Consider the following 18,695-nt stretch of genomic DNA (forward strand, 5'->3'; position numbering starts at 1 on the left):
AAGAAAATTTTAACACATCGAATGCTTCTTTGTATAAATATAGCTTTGTGCAAATAAATTTGAAAAGTTAGATGACATATTAACTTTGTAAAAAAAAGTTACCAAAACTTTCCCCAGTAGAGACAAAAAGTCTAAAAAATAGATGATTTATGAGGAAGAAACAGAGGAAGTTATCAAAGAGCAAAGAATTGTTACCCAAGACAGTATTCAACCTATATGGTTTATAGTGGAAGAAAAGTTCCAATTTGTGCCTAAATATCTAGCAGGACATTTGACATGCCTGGGGGACAAGCTTATTTGTCAGACTTGTAGGACAGGAGCTGGGACAATGAGAAAGACCTATCTCCTGTGACATTCACCACACTGATTTTTGACGTAAGTGTCAGAATATATTCTAGCCAGAATATATTTTTCTAACAATTCACACAGCACATTTTTTGAGATCTGGGTGGGAAGTCACAGTATCTTAACCTCTAGGAGATCACCTGCAATAGCCTGCTGGTTACTCTATTGGCATGCATCCCTGCAAGGAGAACAAGATCTCCAAATGCTCAGGATCTTTTATAATAATGAGTGGGGAAATCCCTTTCTGTGACTGAATAAATGATTAGGTATTTATTAGGGATGTTGCTGCTGTTCTTACCCTTACTATGAATAGATATATGAAAACTAGTTAATCCAGCTGGTTTGTAGCTCTGTGATGATTGCTTGCTTAGCACATGTAAGGCACTGGGTTCAATCCTCAGCACCACATAAAAATAAATAAAATGAAGATATTGTGTCCACCTATAATTTAAAATATTAAAAGAAATGAAAACTAAATGCACAATACCTCTGCTGTTTCCACTCATTGATTGTAGGTTTACAGATACATAAATTAGGCATTGTATAGATGGGTAAATTTTATTAAGATGATATGGTCACCCCCATGACTAAGAGTCGCAATTCATGCAATGGTATACTACATTACAGGATACCAGTCATAATGCAACAACAACAACAAAAATGCCTACACATATTACCAATGAAAGACTCTGGAGGAAGGGACAACACTGCCCTCTGTTGAAAACTAACATACCACACTTTGGTTCTCCTTGTGGATCCTATGGTTTAGATGAACCTCGTTCTAGAAAATTTGATCTGGTCCAACAGGCCAAGTTAAATGCTCTTCCAGATGCTTCCAGAATACCCTTCTTTTTCTTAATCATAACTTGTTTCATAGTGCATTATAATTACTCAGTGCATTATAATCACTCAGTTAGCCCTCCCCAGTCTTGTCTCACAGTAATCTCTAATGTCTTACCGACAGGGAGGATGGTCATTGTAAAATTCCTGACCTAGCAGAATGCCTTTGACATAACAATGGCTCTATGAATGTGTTTTCAACCCGTGTGTGTGTGTGTGTGTGTGTATGTGTGTGTGTGTGTATGTGTGTGTGTGTGCATGTGTGTGTGTGTGTGTGTGTGTGTGTGTTATGTGTATGTGGGTGCATGTGTGTGTTTCTAGGGATCCAATCAAAGGCCTCACACATACTACATAAGCATTATACCACTGAGTTATACCTTCATTCCCCAATAAATTATTTTAATAAATACCTTTCAAAGAAGAGCTTTTTATCTAGAAAGAATATAATGGAGGAAAACACTTAGTGATCTTTTTAAAAGCTCATTTAATGCTTCTGACTCCTAGCTGAGCAATTTAGAGTTTTTCTGTTTAAAAATTGTGTCAAGTTATTCATTCTTACATTATAAATTTAAAATATTCTTCCTATCACTTTCTACAAAAGGAGGCTAGATTATTTGCACTAAAATTTGTTTTGCAATACGTTAATGACATTATATTAATTCTTCCATTTAATTGAACCCGGAACAATCTGATTAGGGAATCTAATATCTTACTAAAGAAGCATATCATATTTCTGCCAATTAATTATCCTTATTAATGCATCAAAACTTAGTTAAATAAAAATAAAGAAAATATACAGCATGACTAATAACAATTAAAATTTAATTGTATTTCAAAATGAAACAAGGGAAACAGCAATAAATGATTAGTGTCTATCAAAAACAACACAATATTCAGATTTATTCATAACTAACTTTCAAAACACCACAAAAATATGCTTTCTTAGCCTCTACACAAGATTTCTTTTTTCTGCCCATTACATTTAAGTTCATTTTTTTTACACCTGCACTGAGTAGGGATTTAAAGTCAAAACAACTTTAAATATAGGAAATTGCCCATGTACTAATGGGTTATTAAACTTTTGCTATAAAACTGGGTATCTGGAGTTTGGAACTCTTGCTCTGTTCTGGTACTACCTCTAGGATCACCACCTGAGCACTTCTTTCCCTGGGTACATCCACCTTGCTCCATGACTATTGGACAGGTGCCAGGTGCCATGTTTCCATTTGATCTTGTTCAGTCAGGTGACTCCAAATAGATCTTGGCCCAGGAATGGGCATCTGACCTGAAGTTTTTTGATATGCAACTGAAAAATACCTTAAAGCCAAAAGTTCTTTGTGAGATGAAGATGTAAGGTGTGAACTTCAACTGCAGTAGCCTTGTTTCTTATAGTCTTCCATGATAAGATGAAGAAAGAAGAGAAATGCAGCAAGTCCTATTAGCATTTGCATCCCCCTTTGTCTGTTTCTAAGGCCCAGCTGTACCTCTGTATTTCTTACCCAAAAATCAGCCATTCATGAATATCTTAGGTTAATTCACTCTCTTAAGCTAGTGCAAGCTGAATATCTGTCACTAGCAACCAAAAGAGTTTAGTACCAAAAGGAAATGGTACCAAGGAGAGGGTACCAGCCAAACTCAGGAATGTTTATTTAATAATAGTTTTGGTGCTGTAAAACAAACAAACAAACAAAAAATCCTGAGCCTTGAGCCTGGGTATCTGGATGTCCATAGCCTGAACCTCTCCCTTGTTAGAAGTCTCACTAAGCCCTACATTCTTCTCCCCTTCTCCCTCACTCTCATACCCTTACCTAGAAAGAGATCATCAGAGAGGCAAAACAAGGGATTCTTGGTGGGAATGTCCTTGAGACTGAGAGGACTGTAGGAGCATTGCAATGGCCAAAAGGGTTCTGGTGGCTTCCAAAGCCCAACTATTGGACAGTCATAAGGGTAGGGTACTAGTTTGAGGCAGAGTCCCTTAGGCACAGCAATGATGTTTCCTAATCCCAGTGCTCCCAATGGCAAAATTCCTGTTCTGATTCTCTGCCTTCCAAGGGCTCACCTTGCATGCAAAACTGTCTTACTTTCAAAAATGTCAGCTAAGTTCAGCAAACCTTCCCATGAAAATTGTGGCAACACAATTCTAGAACCACTGGTTTTCTAAAAAGGTATTTGAGTCAGGCATGGAGGCATATGCCTATAACCCTGGTGCCTCCAGAGGCTAAGGCAGGAGGATCATAAGTTCAAAGCCAGCCTCAACAACGTAGGGAGGTCCTAAGCAACTTAGTGAGACCCTGTCTCAAAAAGAGCTGGGAATGGGGCTCAGTGGTTAAGTGGTTCAATCCCTGATACTAAAAAAAAAAAAAAAAAGAAAGAAAGCATTTGATTGGAATCTGAATTTCAAAAAAGAGAACATTGAAAGAAAAATGTGGGTTCAGGGCAAAAGGAGGCAGGGTCTCCTGAATATTATCTCAAAAAATAGAAAATAATGTGCTTCTCCTAAAAAACTATTCCATTCAAAAGCACTTGTGGGTAATATGCGTATATTGAGGAATAAAAGCGTAGGACTAGATTAAAAATAACCATGGCATAGAATCTACCATTATAGAACACAGACAAGAATAAAGGGTGGTTAAACCAAATGAATGTGCACAGCATCATCTTTTTTACCCAACCTAAACTAGCAATTAAAAAGATATTTTAAAAAGACTCATAATAAGCCACTGAGAGTGAGTCAGACTCTGAAGGAAATGAAGTATTTTGTCTACATTCTGATCATTTAGAGAATGTTTGCTTCAGGGGGAAAGCTGTAGAAAATGGTATCAAATTTTTAAAGTAATTTGACTTTATTCTTACAATGAAAATAATATAGATTCTCTATAGAAAAATGTAGAAGTAGCAAAAAGAGAGAGTGAACAAAAGGACAAAAAGTCCAGTGATCCACGCCCCCAGTAAGAAAAATTTTCTGTTATGTGGTAGATATCCTTCCAGTCTCTTTAATGCAGATAGACATTCTTTTTTTTTTTTTTTTTTTTTTTGCAAAGGCTGTAGTATGTGCGTGTTTTAAGACCTACTTGGAATGAGATTACATTTTCCAATATTAATCTTTATACTCTGCTGAACTTCCTTTAAAATAACCTTTGCCTTGGAAAGAGTTGGGACCATTTCACAAGAAATGAAGAAAAATTAAGCATTGCTAATTAATTGCTGACTGAAAAATAAAATAAAATTTTTGAGTCCTAGGTGCGATATTTTTCTTCAAAGTCACACGTTGTTGAGAAATAAAAAGGTCTTCCACCAAATTTCTTAAGCTTCTATTAACCAGAGCTAGGATGACCTTATAATTTCACTTCCTAAGTGAAATTATAGGAAGTGAAAGAGAGGCTTTTGATATGTCTCAGGCCAATGGAAGTAAACTACCCCAGGTACACCAAAGCCGATTACCCTCTTTCTGGGGCACTTTATTGGAAGCTGAGTTGATTGTCTATGTGTGGCTGTAGACCACCATGTTGAAGGATGTGGTGTCCATACCACAGTGGCTTTGGGGTGACTAGTCTTAAGTCAGGGTCTGGTGGAGGATGATCTTGACATAGGGATCTCCAGTACCAGCAAGAGCCAAGATGGACTGAGTGTGCAGGCCAGGACACTCGGGCCTCAACAAAACAACAATCTTAGCCACAAATCCACAAGCAGCAGGCACAGCAGTAGGCTCCATTTGAGGTAAGCGTGAACAAGGACTACACATAGATCTGGAGGCCTGAGTCCCCCCACCCCCATACCATATCACATAACCTCAGTCGCTCTCATACACACAGATGGCACTGGAGGAAGGAGAATATGGAGGAGGGAAGGACTCGGAAAGAGTGGGCACTGTTCTAAAAGGGACAATTTTAACCTAAAGCAAGCTGCTTAAATTTGAAAAGGTAGAAATAAGTTTTAATTGGCATGTTGAATTTTTTTGTAGTAACCAGCAGTTGAAAAGTTATAAGGATTAGTTTCAGAAAATAAATTTTATACATGCATCTGAGTTGCATGCAATTTTTTTTTATTCTGTTACCCCCTAGACAGTGAATATATTTTCATGTCCTTACTCTACTATTTCATCATATTAAATGCCCACAGGATATTGTAATTTGGAACTTTTATAAGTTAAGAAATAAAAATTCCTCTATAAAGGATAAATGTCATTTCTCTCTCTATTAACTCAAAAAGTACCTATCAGCCCCTGGTGGGATGTCACACACTGCAACTAGGAGCAGTGCAATCCTAGCTCCCATTTTCAAATTCTCCATTCTAAAGCAACTGATACAGAGGTGGCCAATATACATCCTGTCGCATCATGATCGTGGCTATGGAAACTGACTCTGGTGTTGTTATGGATTTCTATTGAGCCTTTTGCCTCAGGGTCTTCTTAAAACATAATATAGGAGTTGGGCATAGTGGAACACACCTGTAGTCCCAGCTAATTAGGAGGTAGAGGCAGGAGGTTTGTGAGTTTGAAACTATCCTGGAAAACATAGCTAGACACCATCTAAAAATAAAATAAATATATGTATGTGTATACACATATACAGATATGAATAAGTTTTTGCTCTAGCATGGTTTGGGTTTCTGTCTGTATTCTTTCTACCAGCTCATATGTTCATTATTGGATAAATACCAAGTCAGTGAGCACTCACAGTGTTCTTATCCCATATCCAGAAGCTTACTCTTTTCACTTCTCACTGTTGATTTAAAAATCCCTTTAGAGCCTTCTCCCTTTGATTTAAATTATATGCTGTGTGCAAGAAAACCCTGTCACCAAACTGTCTCAAATGTACACAAAATAAGAGTAACTAAGCTTTCTACTGAAGCCCAAGTATATGCTAAATATAGGAGGCTTGATAAGAGAGGAAGCCCTTGTGAATTTCAGCAAAGGGAGCGGCTACAGTGTGTCATTAGTAAGGAATTTTTTGTTTTGTTTTGTTTTTGCTTTGTTTTTATTCTAGTTCTTGTATGTATGCAGGAGGTATAAGGAGACAGGATTGTAGGATAGCAAAGATATACAGGACTCTGTCTTGGCCCTTAGTGATGTGAGCAGTTCTAAATACTTTAGATCAGTATGGAAGGAAATCATTCATCAAATACTGGAAGAATGACATAGCAAATTAGAAAATCCACACCATTTTCTATTTAAGTATGCTAATGATTGGAACTGGGTTCTCCAATGAATGTGGAGTACTTTAAACACTTATGAGCTCCCAGTCTCAAGAGCACAGTAGGTTAGAAGTCTGAAGAGCTTCACAGAAAAGATTAGTTTTCACCCTTAATTCGAATTTATTATCTATGCCCAAGTAAGTTTTTGTGAAAATCTTTAGAATCATAAGTTTACCCTCACAATTATCATGTTTTTTCTTCTTTTTTTTCTTTCTCTTTCTGTTTTCTTCCTATTATAAGGTAGGAGGGAGGGTGTGAAAAGTAAAATACCCAGGTTCTTTAATTTGGGGCTTAGCAAGAAAGAAAAGTAATTGAAATTACAAATACATAAAATTAACCTGAGTCCTTAAAACTAAGTGTCACCATGGAGACTAGAGCAGGAACTGTCTCCATGGAGATCTGAATGATCTTTTTTTTTTTTTTTTGCTTTAAATTATTATCACTTACTACTGAATGTCCGTTTGGCCAAGGAAAAGAAATGAATGAATGAATGAATGAATGGCATCACAAGACAATTCATTAAAGGAAAGTCTAAATTGTTCTGGTTCTTATTTTTCCATTATTCCAATGAGTGGGAAGATACCCCAGGAGAAAATTTCCTCTCAAGTTAATTTCCTCTCAGTTTCTAATGGAAACATCTGAGGATAAGGTCCCATAAATGCTACAGAAGGAGTAGTGAAGGATAATTTCTAGAAAATTCAACTCTCATTCAGAAGCTTCAGGTGTGATAATGGCTTTACCATTCTGGTTAAAAGAGAGAGCCCTTGGGCAATGTCTTATCTCAATGTCTTATTATCAATTATATATCTGAGATGTCCCTAAACAACCATTCTGGTGTTAATGGACACTTTATGGTGTCCATCATATACAACCATTTTAAAATATATAGAGAAGTCAAGCAGATTTCTATTACATACCAGATAAAAAGAAAAAGATCCAAATGTTTAAGCTGTGTAATCAGAATTAAATCAGAATTTGCATATTGTAAACCAGTTACAGACTGCATTGTGTATATACAGATTCAGTAACTTAACTCAGAAAATATTCAGTTGAGAAGTCACCTAAATGATGCATTTATTATAGATATCAGATGTTCATCAATTAAACAAAAGACCACTAATAAAAGGCATTAAAATCTAATGTTTTAATATATAAAATAAGTTAATAGAAAGTTAACAATGATGACCCAAATGCATAAAAACAAAATGGTCAAGGACATTGATCTTACAGAAGTTTACATACTCTGAATTTTATGCAGCTTTTTTAGCACAGATCTTGGTGACTAGTTGGACATAGAAGAAAAACAAGATGTATGTTAGCAGTACAGCCCAGCTGCAGAAAATGTCAGTATTTCTCACATTTTACAGTCGAGTCTTATTATTTACATGTTTTATAAAGTTGCCACCAACACTCCATTAGTGAATTTTGAACCATTTCTCCTAGAGGAAATAGTATTAGATACTTGTGAACCTCTAGTCACAATATTTTCATGGACCAATCAATACATAAACTTGCTTTCTATGCATTTCTTTTTAAAAACAACTTAATATATATTGTTGATTTATGAACTCACAGCCAATAGCAGTATATCCCATACCGGAACAAGGCATATTTACCACACATGATTTTTCTGTAAAGTTTATCACAGCCCTCTTGCACTTAGGCATTCTAGCCAAAAACCTTGGTACAATGCTTAAAGCCTTTTTTAACAACAATATCACAAACACAAATAAATAAAACCATACACACAAGAGATGCAGAAAAATAGCACTAAATAGATCATGTTTACAGTATGAGAGCAGAAATAAGAATGCAAAGTATGGCTTTGTTTAACTTCAGTTGGGAACACATGTTGGGAAATTTTTTTTTTTTATTTTGGTCTTTTTTTGTTGCTCTGCACATGTTTGTAAGTGACCATGATAGTGCCTTGATTTTGAGTTACAGATTTTAGAAAGTAGATGAAACTGAACACATATACAACCTTCACTGCACTTACTATGTGCCAGACTATATGTTAAAGTGTGTGTCACACACTCTACCATATCCTAGCACTGTAATTTTACAGATGCAAAGACAGAGGCCCAGAGTGGTCATGTCACTTGCCACATCAATAGCAGCAAAGTTAGTATTCAAACTTCAAACTTAAAGCCCAAGCTTAACAATCATTATGTTATGCTAAATAAATAATACTAGTTCTCATATATTTACCACTTTACTTATGTTCCAGGCATGATGATAAATGCTTTACACAAATTATCTCATTGATAAAAGTGTGTTTCTATCTCTATGTTGCCAACATGTAGCAAAGTGCATAACATATAAGTGTTTGGTAAGTTGGATTTAAGTCTTCCTGCTCCCAAATCTTCTTTCTAAAATCACAGCATAACATTTTCAGCAGCACTGGAATTACTCTGAGTCTTCCGATACCATTCTCCCCTCACCAGGTTCTTCTCCTCTTTCACATTAATATTCTTCTGTGGCTTTGCTACTGATCTGTCTATGATGTTCACAAGGCAGCTTTTCAAAGCAATCATAGTGCAGAAGAGAGCAGAAGTACTGTCCCTTTGCAATAGTTCTTGCTCTTTAACAATAACTTCTAGTGGTCATTTATATTATGACCCAAATCCTTATGGAGTAACAGAACTGCAGAAAAGCCAAGTGTTTTGCTTGAGAGCCATGAAGCCCTATATAAACCTTAAAAAAAGGATTGTCTGTTTCCAATGTAGCTTTGGATTCCAAATCTATCTAACCTCTCACACTGAGTTCAAAGTAAAGAGAGTCTATTTCAGAGATAAGAAATAAAAGGGTAGGAGGGAGTTTGTGGGAACGTGGGAAGTAGGATTTAGAAAGCTCACAAGACAGAAACTGCAGGTTATCATATAAATCACATGAATGAATAGAAGCAAGTAGGGCTAGAGTAAAAAAATCATTCATCTCCTGTCAAAGGCAAAAGCATAAACTCAACACGATTTATTTTTTCTTTTCATTTCTTTCTGTCCAGTTCCCAAATTATTCCAAATACTCAAGAACAATTATTGTCAACTGTATAGCCAGGAAAATTGACCACAAAGAAAGGAAGACTCCACTTCTTTCCCAGTTTTACATCTTGGTGTTGCTAGTGGTTGCTATAATATTTTATAAAAGAAGAGAATCTCTAATGAATTCTAAGCACAAACTGTAAAGAACAGGAAGCAATACAAAAGCCTTTTTGAATCAGGCAAAAACAATCTGAGTAAAGGTTCTTAGAGAGAAAAAAAAGTTCCATCTTAAAGGGCAAAATGCTCAGCTCCTGTGTATTCATAGTTCCCAGGGGAATAAAAGCTTTTCTTGCTCAGCCTTTCAACTTTTCAAGAGAAAACACAACCCTGGATTTTGTCACAAATTTCCTAGCTTTAAATGTAGCCATTTTTCTTTTTCTTTAAAAAGAAAAAAAAAATGTAGCAGAATACATGCCAAACAAACTGTGTCTATTGGTCTTACCCAGTGGGAGACTCCAGTGGGCCACCTCTGGTTAGAATAGTCAGTAAATAGCCTGGGGGATACTTTAGGACCTCATTCAAGTGCCACAACCCAAAACCACTAAGAAAAAGCAGCCAGGAAAGCTAGTCCTCTAGTGGACATCTCCCTGGAACCCTCCAGCCTGAACCTCTGGCCTTCTAATAACATCTGCCTTTTATAAGTGTTTGTCCTGGGGGGTGATTTCCAAGCCTCTGAAACCACTGGCTGCTTTCTCTGCATGGATGCTGTGAATCCTCAGATGGCCCCCGGATCAGGGCAGCAGCACAGCAGGTCCTTGCATATGCTGGGCCTGGGGTATGCCTACTCCTGGAGAGACTCGCCTCTCCTGCTGCTGCCCAATTCACTTTCACCCTGTTCATGGCTCCTTAAAAGGTCTCTGTTTCCCTTGGCCTTCTGTCTCTTCTACCCTGTTCCATTTCTTTCGTTTGCCTCACTTTTTAATTCCTCACTTTATTCTCTTTTTCCTTCTTCCTCTTCTCTTCTCCCCTTCTTTTGATGCTCTCTTCTGTTCTCACTCTCCTTTCCTCGACTGTTCCCTCTCTGTTCCTCTCCCGTTCCATCCCTACTCCACTTCTCCCTTTCCCCAGCACCCGAAAACTGCTGCTAGCTTGCTCACCAGGAATGCACCAACACAGGCTTCGAATATTTCTTGTGATGGGACCGGAGGGTCAGGGAGCCCTTGCGTTCGAACAAGTCCGTGGGTCCGACCTCAAACCAGTATTGATTTCCGTCGTACCACTCCAGGCAGGGGCTATCCCCGAGCCGCATGGCCCCTGTGAGTACAGAGGATTTCCCTCTGCACTGGTCCTGCCTGGTGCTACAAGAACCGAGATTCGGCGTCTCTCATCTCCTAAGCAACCCGGGGCGGGGTCAATGGAAGGGCGGAGTCAATGGGGGGCGGATCCCTCCCACCTAAAAGCTCTGGTTTCCCCGACAGTGTCGTTAGGGATGGGAGGCGGACTGCTTGCCAATCTGCAGTGTCACTGATCTTTCTAATCCTAAGAGTGGTAGGAGGAGGTAAGGGGCGCGATTTGCAAAGTCCCTGAGCCCTGAGTGGGTCTGTTTCCACTATCCTTGCGGAGTTCTTTTTAGCTTCGATTAACTGTAGCCACCACCCTGCTTACAAAGTTTGACCAAAGGGAGCAAGAGAACACCTTCTCTGATCCTAAATTGTGTCTACTCAGCTTGCCAACCTGTGAAAGAGGCACAGAATCATGCAAATCAGCTGAATATGTTGAGCATCAATAAGCTTGGTTCCAGTTTCAGCCTTTCTAAACTTTTCTGAACACTAGTATGGTCCTCTGAAAAAAAAAATAGAGGAGAGAATATAACCGTGGAGTAGGGTGGACACAAAAATCTGAGGTCCCTTCAGAAGGAGAGGAGGGAAGATTCCACCTCTGGGCACAACTTAGGACTTGGCATTCAGCTCCCAAGACTTGCCAAGTTCTCCTCCTTGCAACTTTTGACTCTTTGTGAGAGCACAAATTCATCACGTTATTGTATTATGTGCCATATGTGGGAAGGAGATTCCAGAAAAGATTATGTTCTTCAAGAAGTTATTGGATAGCTGTGTTATAGAAAGGTGCTTATTTCATTTTCTACTTCCCAAGAAAATAATATTTGACACATTCAAATTCTCCTCCCCAAACTTAACTGAGCACTTTAAGGGCATCATCAAACTTATTTATTCCTAACCACCAAAGTACTTAGAACATAGTTTGTTTTTTTTTTTCAGAGCATTCAGCGAATGAACAAATATTAATTTTTACCACCTTAGATTTACCTTGGCTTCCGCAGATTCCAGAAGTGTTTGACCTTAAGATCACAAACGCACAAATTTAAGAACTAAGAGATAATTGATATTATAATAGATTTTCTCATTTACAGAAGATTTATTACAATGCTCCTATAAATACTCATGCACCCTTCTGGATCAGACTTCACAAATTTGATTACACACAACTACTAAGTGATTTTCTGTGGCCTGTGGTGCAGAGTGTGGGCGCCTGTGGTATAAAGTCCGTCCTTCACTAACAGCCACAGTTAAACCACATTATTTAAAACCAAATAAATAGTTCACTGACACAAGCTAAGTGCTTGCAGAGTGCTGACTGCTATTTTAGCCCTGTTCTTTTTGAAGGAATGAAAAAGAAAAATAGAGTTAATTTTAAAAGTCAATAAGATCCACATCAAGTTCAATTCTGTTCAAAGCAGAGCATATTGCTTTTGCTCCAAAACTATTACCACCATTATTAGTATTTTTGTATATTTATTTTACTTATGTTTAAAGTGGTAATAATATAGGCACAAATAAGGTTAGATAGGTCTTTGCAGATGATTTGACTGAAAGTTGGAAGCTGCCCAGTGCCAAACTCTTTCTGATGTGGGGGAGAGGGGAGTACTACAGAGATTAGAAAGTTTTCAGCACATCAAGGAGCAGTAAATTAAGAAAACAAGCAAACAGACATAGCACTTATTTAGAGTTCCTTAAACCAAGCCGACAGCCATTTGAGTCTGTCTCTTTATTATTTTCTTTCTTTTCTATATCAACTTTTTAAGCTTTATTGCCTTTTGTGTCCACCAAATACTTTTTCAACATCCTTGTGCTAGAATGTAGGAGATTAATTCTGATATCCTCAAATTCAGATGCATTCCATTCTTTGTGTATACCTCAATACATTCTGTAGACTCTTTGGTTTCTTGATTCCTTATCAATAAAATAGGAATGGAACAGCAGTTATTACAAAGGGTCTTTGTGAGAATTCCATAAGATAATAAATACACCAAAAGCAGGTAGAATAATACATAATAAATGCTCAGCCCTCGATTGAATGTCATCTCCTGCTGCTATTATTAATATATCATGATTTTCCCTTTATTATTTGGATAAGGACCCCACAATGTGGTTGTAATTATATACAGTTCTCTATACTGCTTTTCAAGCTGTATCTGTTTATAAGATTTATTTAAATAAATATAACTTTTATCATTTTTTCTTTCTTTTCCCTTTTTTCCCCAGGATGTCTCACAAAACAACCAGAAAATGGAAAGTAAATTAATGCTAGTTCTGTGCTGCCACAATTGACCAAAGCAGATCAAAGGAAAGATTTTTAACATATTTTAATATGAAATGTAAGTCTGAATCAGAAAAATGTTGGCAAGATATTTGGATATGTTACTAGTGTTAATGAAGTGGTTTTGTATTCAATAGACTCTTTTCAAAACTATAGCTAAGCTTTGTGCTTTATGAATATGAAACCATTGGTCCTCAACACAAGTTATTCTTGTTTTCCTCAAACTTCATCAAACCATTGAGGTGTAGGGTTAAGCAATACCTTCCATTTACTAACCCTTTTCAGTGTAATAGAGCTCAGGTGGACAAAAGGATTTTTCTGTAGGATAAATGGGAATATGTCATGTGAGCCTATTCTAATTTTTGCCATGGAGTGTGTATGTGGTGCTGGGAATTAAACCCAGGGCCTTGTGCATGCAAGGCAAACACTCTACCATGGAGCTATGTTCTCAACACTAAATTTCCTTGTTAGCTTTATCAGATCCCTGAAAAGCTTGCCAAGAACTGGGCAGGACAGCAAACTTAAAAAGGGAAAAAAAAAATTGACATAAAAGGCCCCAGGGAAAAACCTCTTCACTACTTTCTTTCCATTATTGTCCTAAGGACCATATGCCCCAAACCCAGAAAAACTCTGCTGAGGACCTTCCAAAGTCACCAGCAGATGTTCTCCCCCAAAACCCCATTTTTAAAATTATTTCTCTCTGCCAGATGTCTTTCAATTAAGCTAAGACACAAAATTTTTAAATGACTTAAAATTAATTTCTATCATCTCTATGTCAAATCTTGTTTAAATACATTAAAATTTTGTATTTATATTGTATAACACTCAAAAGCTAAAAACCAAGCATTTATATCATAATCAAGGATTACTTTTGGTTCTCTAGGAATAAGGACCTCCTGTCAACCAACCATATACTCATCCATGGATACCCTTTTGAATGTTATATTAAAAAAATTGGAGTCCACCTGTTATATCAAAATAATAAGTTATTATTCATTCGGATCCTTCACTATGTCACCAGACTTCTATTTTTTTCTCTCCTCCTCCTTCTTCTTTCCCTTTCCCCACTCTTCCTGTCTCTCCCATGACCTCTTTTCTTCACCTTTCCCTTTATTCTCTCTCCTCGTTTGGTCTCTCCCTGTTTTCTTCTCCACTGCTTTGAGAAGGAATATGGATTTTGGAGGCAGAATCTTGTGCTGGACACCCAATGAAATATGATACAATTCAAAGTTGCATGAAAAAAAAACATAAAAGAAAAATAATGACCTAGAAGCCAAGGGCCAAAATTTATATGAGTAAGTTCAGGCTTACAAATTCAACTCCAGCAGGAGCTTTAATCTTCTTTCCTTTAACTATCCATAACTACTGACAGCCTTTTCTAAAACCTTGATGCAATTCCTCTGTGCTTCTAATTTGGACTGTGAACCAAACATCCACTTGCTCTCAAACCATTATCATTAACTAGTATTGATTAAGTGTCAACATGTAACAGGCATTCTTTCTGGAACTCATGAGGGAGATAAACTTATTAAATATACAGTATTCCATAATTCAACATTTTCCTTATTTCAATATCTAATCAAGACAATAAGTGAAACTCTTTGGCAGAACTGTCCATAACTATTATGATAAAATTTCAGTGTCCTAGATTATTAATGACATGCTCTAACATAAATAGATTAGGGACTACTTTAATATTCTACAAATTGGATATCCTTAGCTTTTCAAAGAAGTAAATAGCCATTTTTCAGAAATGATTTGAGCCCTTGGTTTTTTCCCCTTCTCCCTAGTACTACTTTGTTTTTTGTCACCTTCCTTGTTTAGTAGCAGCAAGAATGAGATGATTTAGCTACCCATTGGCAGTTCTCATGAAAAGAGCTCAATGGGGGAATTCCTTGGGGAATAAGCTAGAAAACCTTCTGACTTTATCTGAGAAGGAAAAACCTACGGAAGGAACTGAAAGTTTCCCTGCTTTTCATGGTGGAATTTCATGTCGTCACCTAATAGCCTTAATGTAAATTTAATTCAGGAATTTTCCAAGTAACACTAATGATTTCTAGTTAAAGTTTCTCTAGTATACTCTTGATAACAAAGTACAGAATTAAACCAGTTAGAGGGATTTGGGGACTCATATGACTGGGAATTCCAGATACATCAGTCTTAAGCACATCTGAATCCCAGGGCTGACAGATGTCTTCATGCTTTCCTGGTTCTGCTTTCTTTCTTGAGTTAGCTAATTCTCAGCTAAGCCCTCCCCAAGATGGCCACTGACATGCACTGTCCCCTCACTCCCCCATGGCATGCTGTGCTTCCCTTTCCTCTAGAACCAACGAAAAGTCCTGGATGCTAATTGGCCTGACTTAACTTTTATGATCTATTCTGAAAAAAAAATCACTAGATCCAGGAGTGATGCAGTACTTCTAGCTAGGTCTGGGTCATAGGCTCCCTTCTAGGGATGACAATCTAAACCAAAAGCATGAGATTGGACTAAAGGGAAAGATAGGATGCTATTCCAGAATAAGGGGAAAGCAAACAACAGATTCCTTCTGTCAATAACAATAAGAAATTTCATCCATCACTGTATTTTACTCTTCCTTGGCCCTCACAAAATATATGTGGGGTTATCATAGTCATTAGGTGCCGCAGTCTGGCTGGGCACAATTCAGGAGCCACTTGTCAAAAGAAACGAACTTTATTTTTAGAACCACACAAGCCAAACAAAACAGCTCCTCAGGAAAAACCCTCAGAGCCCAACTGCTACCACCGGCTTCCCACAAGCCTCTCACACCAACACACAAGCCTCTCCCACTCCCACAATCCTCCTGCTCTTGAGGCCAATTGGCTGGGTCGTGTGGGCGGAGCCAAAGAAGTCCCCCAATGAGCAGCTCCGTGGTCTGAAAGAGCAGGGAAACAGCCCAATGAGCATCACCGCAGAGGAGCCAATCAGCTAGATGTTGCTGGGGCTGCTGTGAGCCAATCATCAGCTGGCAGCTGGAAGTTTGCTGGCAGCTGGAAGTTTGCTGGGGCCCCTTCTGCTGTGGCTTTCAACAATTAGGGTTCTCCATAATCATATAAATGTATAAAAGGAGATTTGTTGTGGGAATTGGCTTATGCAACTATAAAAGCCAAGAAGTCTTACTACCTACAATCAGAAGCTGGAGAACCAGGAAAGCTAACCCAGTAATTTAGTTTTAGATGAAAGGCCTGAGAACCAGGGATGGCCTCTAGTGTATGTCTCAAAATCTGAAAGCTGAAGAACTTTCAGGAGCTGTGATGTCTGAGGGCAAGAAGATATATGTCTCAGCTCAGAAAGAGAGATTTTTGCCTTTCCTCCACCTTTTTGTTCTAATTGAGCTGTCAATGAACTGGAGGATGCTAGCCCACATTAATGAGAGTGGTTCTTCTTTCCTTAGGCCATTGACTCAAATGCTACTTTCTCCTAGAAACACCCTCACAGACGTACTCAGAAATAAGGGATCCCTTAGCTCAGTCAAGCTGACACATAAAATTAACCATCACGTATATATATTGTCATTTCCATTTCTAAGTAAACTGAATCATACCTAGTTAAGAGGCAAAGATAATATTATATACATTCATATTTTCTGATTGCAAGCAATGTTCTCCTTCTATTAGACACTATATACAAATATGAATGTACATATGTATAGATAAATATATATGTGTGTGTGTGTGTGTGTGTGTGTGTGTATGTATGTATGTAGGTAGGTATGTATAATCTTTGGTTTGCAGGAATCTGGCCTCTAGAACTACAGGTTTATTTCCTCAGTTTAACCATTGCTCCTGTAACTTTTCTATCCTTTGGGTGTGTTATGACTTTCCACCTAAGGTGTGAGGAAGTTGGCCAACTAGCACTGTTTCCAAAGTTCCTCCCTTGTTAACTTCCTTTGAAATGATGCAATTTAATTTTCCAAGGCTTGCATTAAAAAGGAAAGAAAGAGAGGAAGGAAGGAAGGAAGGAAGGAAGGAAGGAAGGAAGGAAGGAAGGAAGGAAGGAAGGAAGGAAAGCTTAGGTCTCTTGTTCCTTTGCTTTTGCACGTAATATCAAATTTTCCTTCTGTCTTAAAGAACATCTGTCCTACAATGTGCCTTTCTTTGCTCCCATCCTCTCTGTCTGGCTTATTGTCCTTCTCTGGGTAACCCTATCTCCTGTAATGTGTCTACCGTCCCTGAAAGGACTAGAGAAATCAAGTCTTTCTTCCTCAGAGTTCTATTGTCACTGTAGAATCCAGAGATGAAAAGGAGTATCTAGTCTCCTAAAACATTTCAACATAAACTTTTTTTTAAGATTTTTTTAATTGGTTTGTTCAAAACATTACAAAGCTCGTGACATATCACCTTTCATACATTTGACTCAAGTGGGTTATGAACTCCCATTTTTACCCCAAATACAAATTGCAGAATCTCATCGGTTACACATTCACATTTTTTACGTAACGCCATATTAGTGACTGTTGTATTCTGCTACCTTTCCTATCCCCTACTATCCCGCCTCCCCTCCCCTCCCATCTTCCCTCTCTACCTCATCTGCTGTTGTTCAATTCTCTCCCTTGTTCCCCCCCTTTCCCCTCACAACCTCTTATATGTAATTTTGTGTAACATTGAGGGTCTCCTTCCATTTCCATACGATTTCCCTTCTCTCTCCCTTTCCCTCCCCCACTTGTTTCTGTTTAATGTTAATCTTTTCCTCATGCTCTTCCTCCCTGTTCTGTTCTTAGTTGCTTCAACATAAACTTTTTAAAAAATATTTTTAGTTACAGATGGCACAATGCCTTTATTTTATTTATTTATATTTAAGTGATGCTGAGGATCAAACCCTGTGCCTCACACATACTAAGCAAGCGCTCTATCATTGAGCTACAACCCCAAACCTCAACATAAACTTACATTCCACAGTGAAAAATACTTTGTTTCCCTACATGCTGTGATTTCAGAACAACTATATTTTACTTTCAAATAAAATTTTAAGAAAAAAATTAACAATATTTGAATGTCTTATACAAAAATATTCTAAAGTATGTATCCAGTTCTATCAAGAATATATATATATATATATATATATATATATATATATATATATGGTTTTTTTTAAATACCCTGAACCCTGAAACACATTTTAGATTTCATTATATGGCTTATGGTATGTTATCTCTTCTCATTTATCACTGTCTGTTCTACTTTAAGAGAAACCAAATCCTTATTTCTGACTGAACCTTACTAATTATTATAGAAATATGCATCTTATTTTATCCCAATGTATATATGCATGAGAGGAATACTTTGCATAAAAAATAATTGCCTATTTTTCTTGGTTTAGTTTAAGTAAAATAAGCTAATTATTACTTTGATTCACTGGTTTGAAATGTTTCTTCAATACTATAACACAAAGTTTCCTTTCACATAGTCAGAATGCGGGAAATGGAAAGAAGCCTTAGTAATGTAGTAGGCAGGATCCTGAAATGCATACCTCCACCCTGAGATTTTCTGCCCTAATCTGAGGGAATATGAATATAATTTTTCTGAACCTGAATTATACTTATTTGATATTATTATTGCAATATATCTGATTATTTGTATTTTCCTGGTGTATCTTTTTGTACTCTGCCTTCAAGAGTTACTTAGGATGGAGTTCATTTATAGATAGAATTTAGTTAACCTTGTTTTCACAGGTGAGGTTAAACCGTTTCTCTTGGTTATTATATC

General features: G+C 37.4%; 1 protein-coding gene across 2 annotated transcripts in view; it reads right to left on the bottom strand.

The window, feature by feature from the left end:
- Cfap95 (cilia and flagella associated protein 95) overlaps positions 1 to 18,695 on the bottom strand; it is a 97,400-nt gene that overhangs the window by 52,538 nt on the left and 26,167 nt on the right. The window contains exon 1 of one of the 2 annotated variants that reach the window (XM_005324127.3): positions 10,514 to 10,730. The exons of the other annotated variant lie outside the window; for it this stretch is intronic. Coding sequence (XP_005324184.2) covers positions 10,514 to 10,665 — 152 coding nt within the window. The 5' untranslated portion in view covers positions 10,666 to 10,730. Of the gene's footprint in view, positions 1 to 10,513; positions 10,731 to 18,695 lie in introns of those variants that run through there. 2 annotated transcript variants of the gene reach the window in all.

Source organism: Ictidomys tridecemlineatus, chromosome 4 (genome assembly GCF_052094955.1).
Source record: "Ictidomys tridecemlineatus isolate mIctTri1 chromosome 4, mIctTri1.hap1, whole genome shotgun sequence".
Lineage (NCBI taxonomy): Eukaryota > Metazoa > Chordata > Mammalia > Rodentia > Sciuridae > Ictidomys > Ictidomys tridecemlineatus.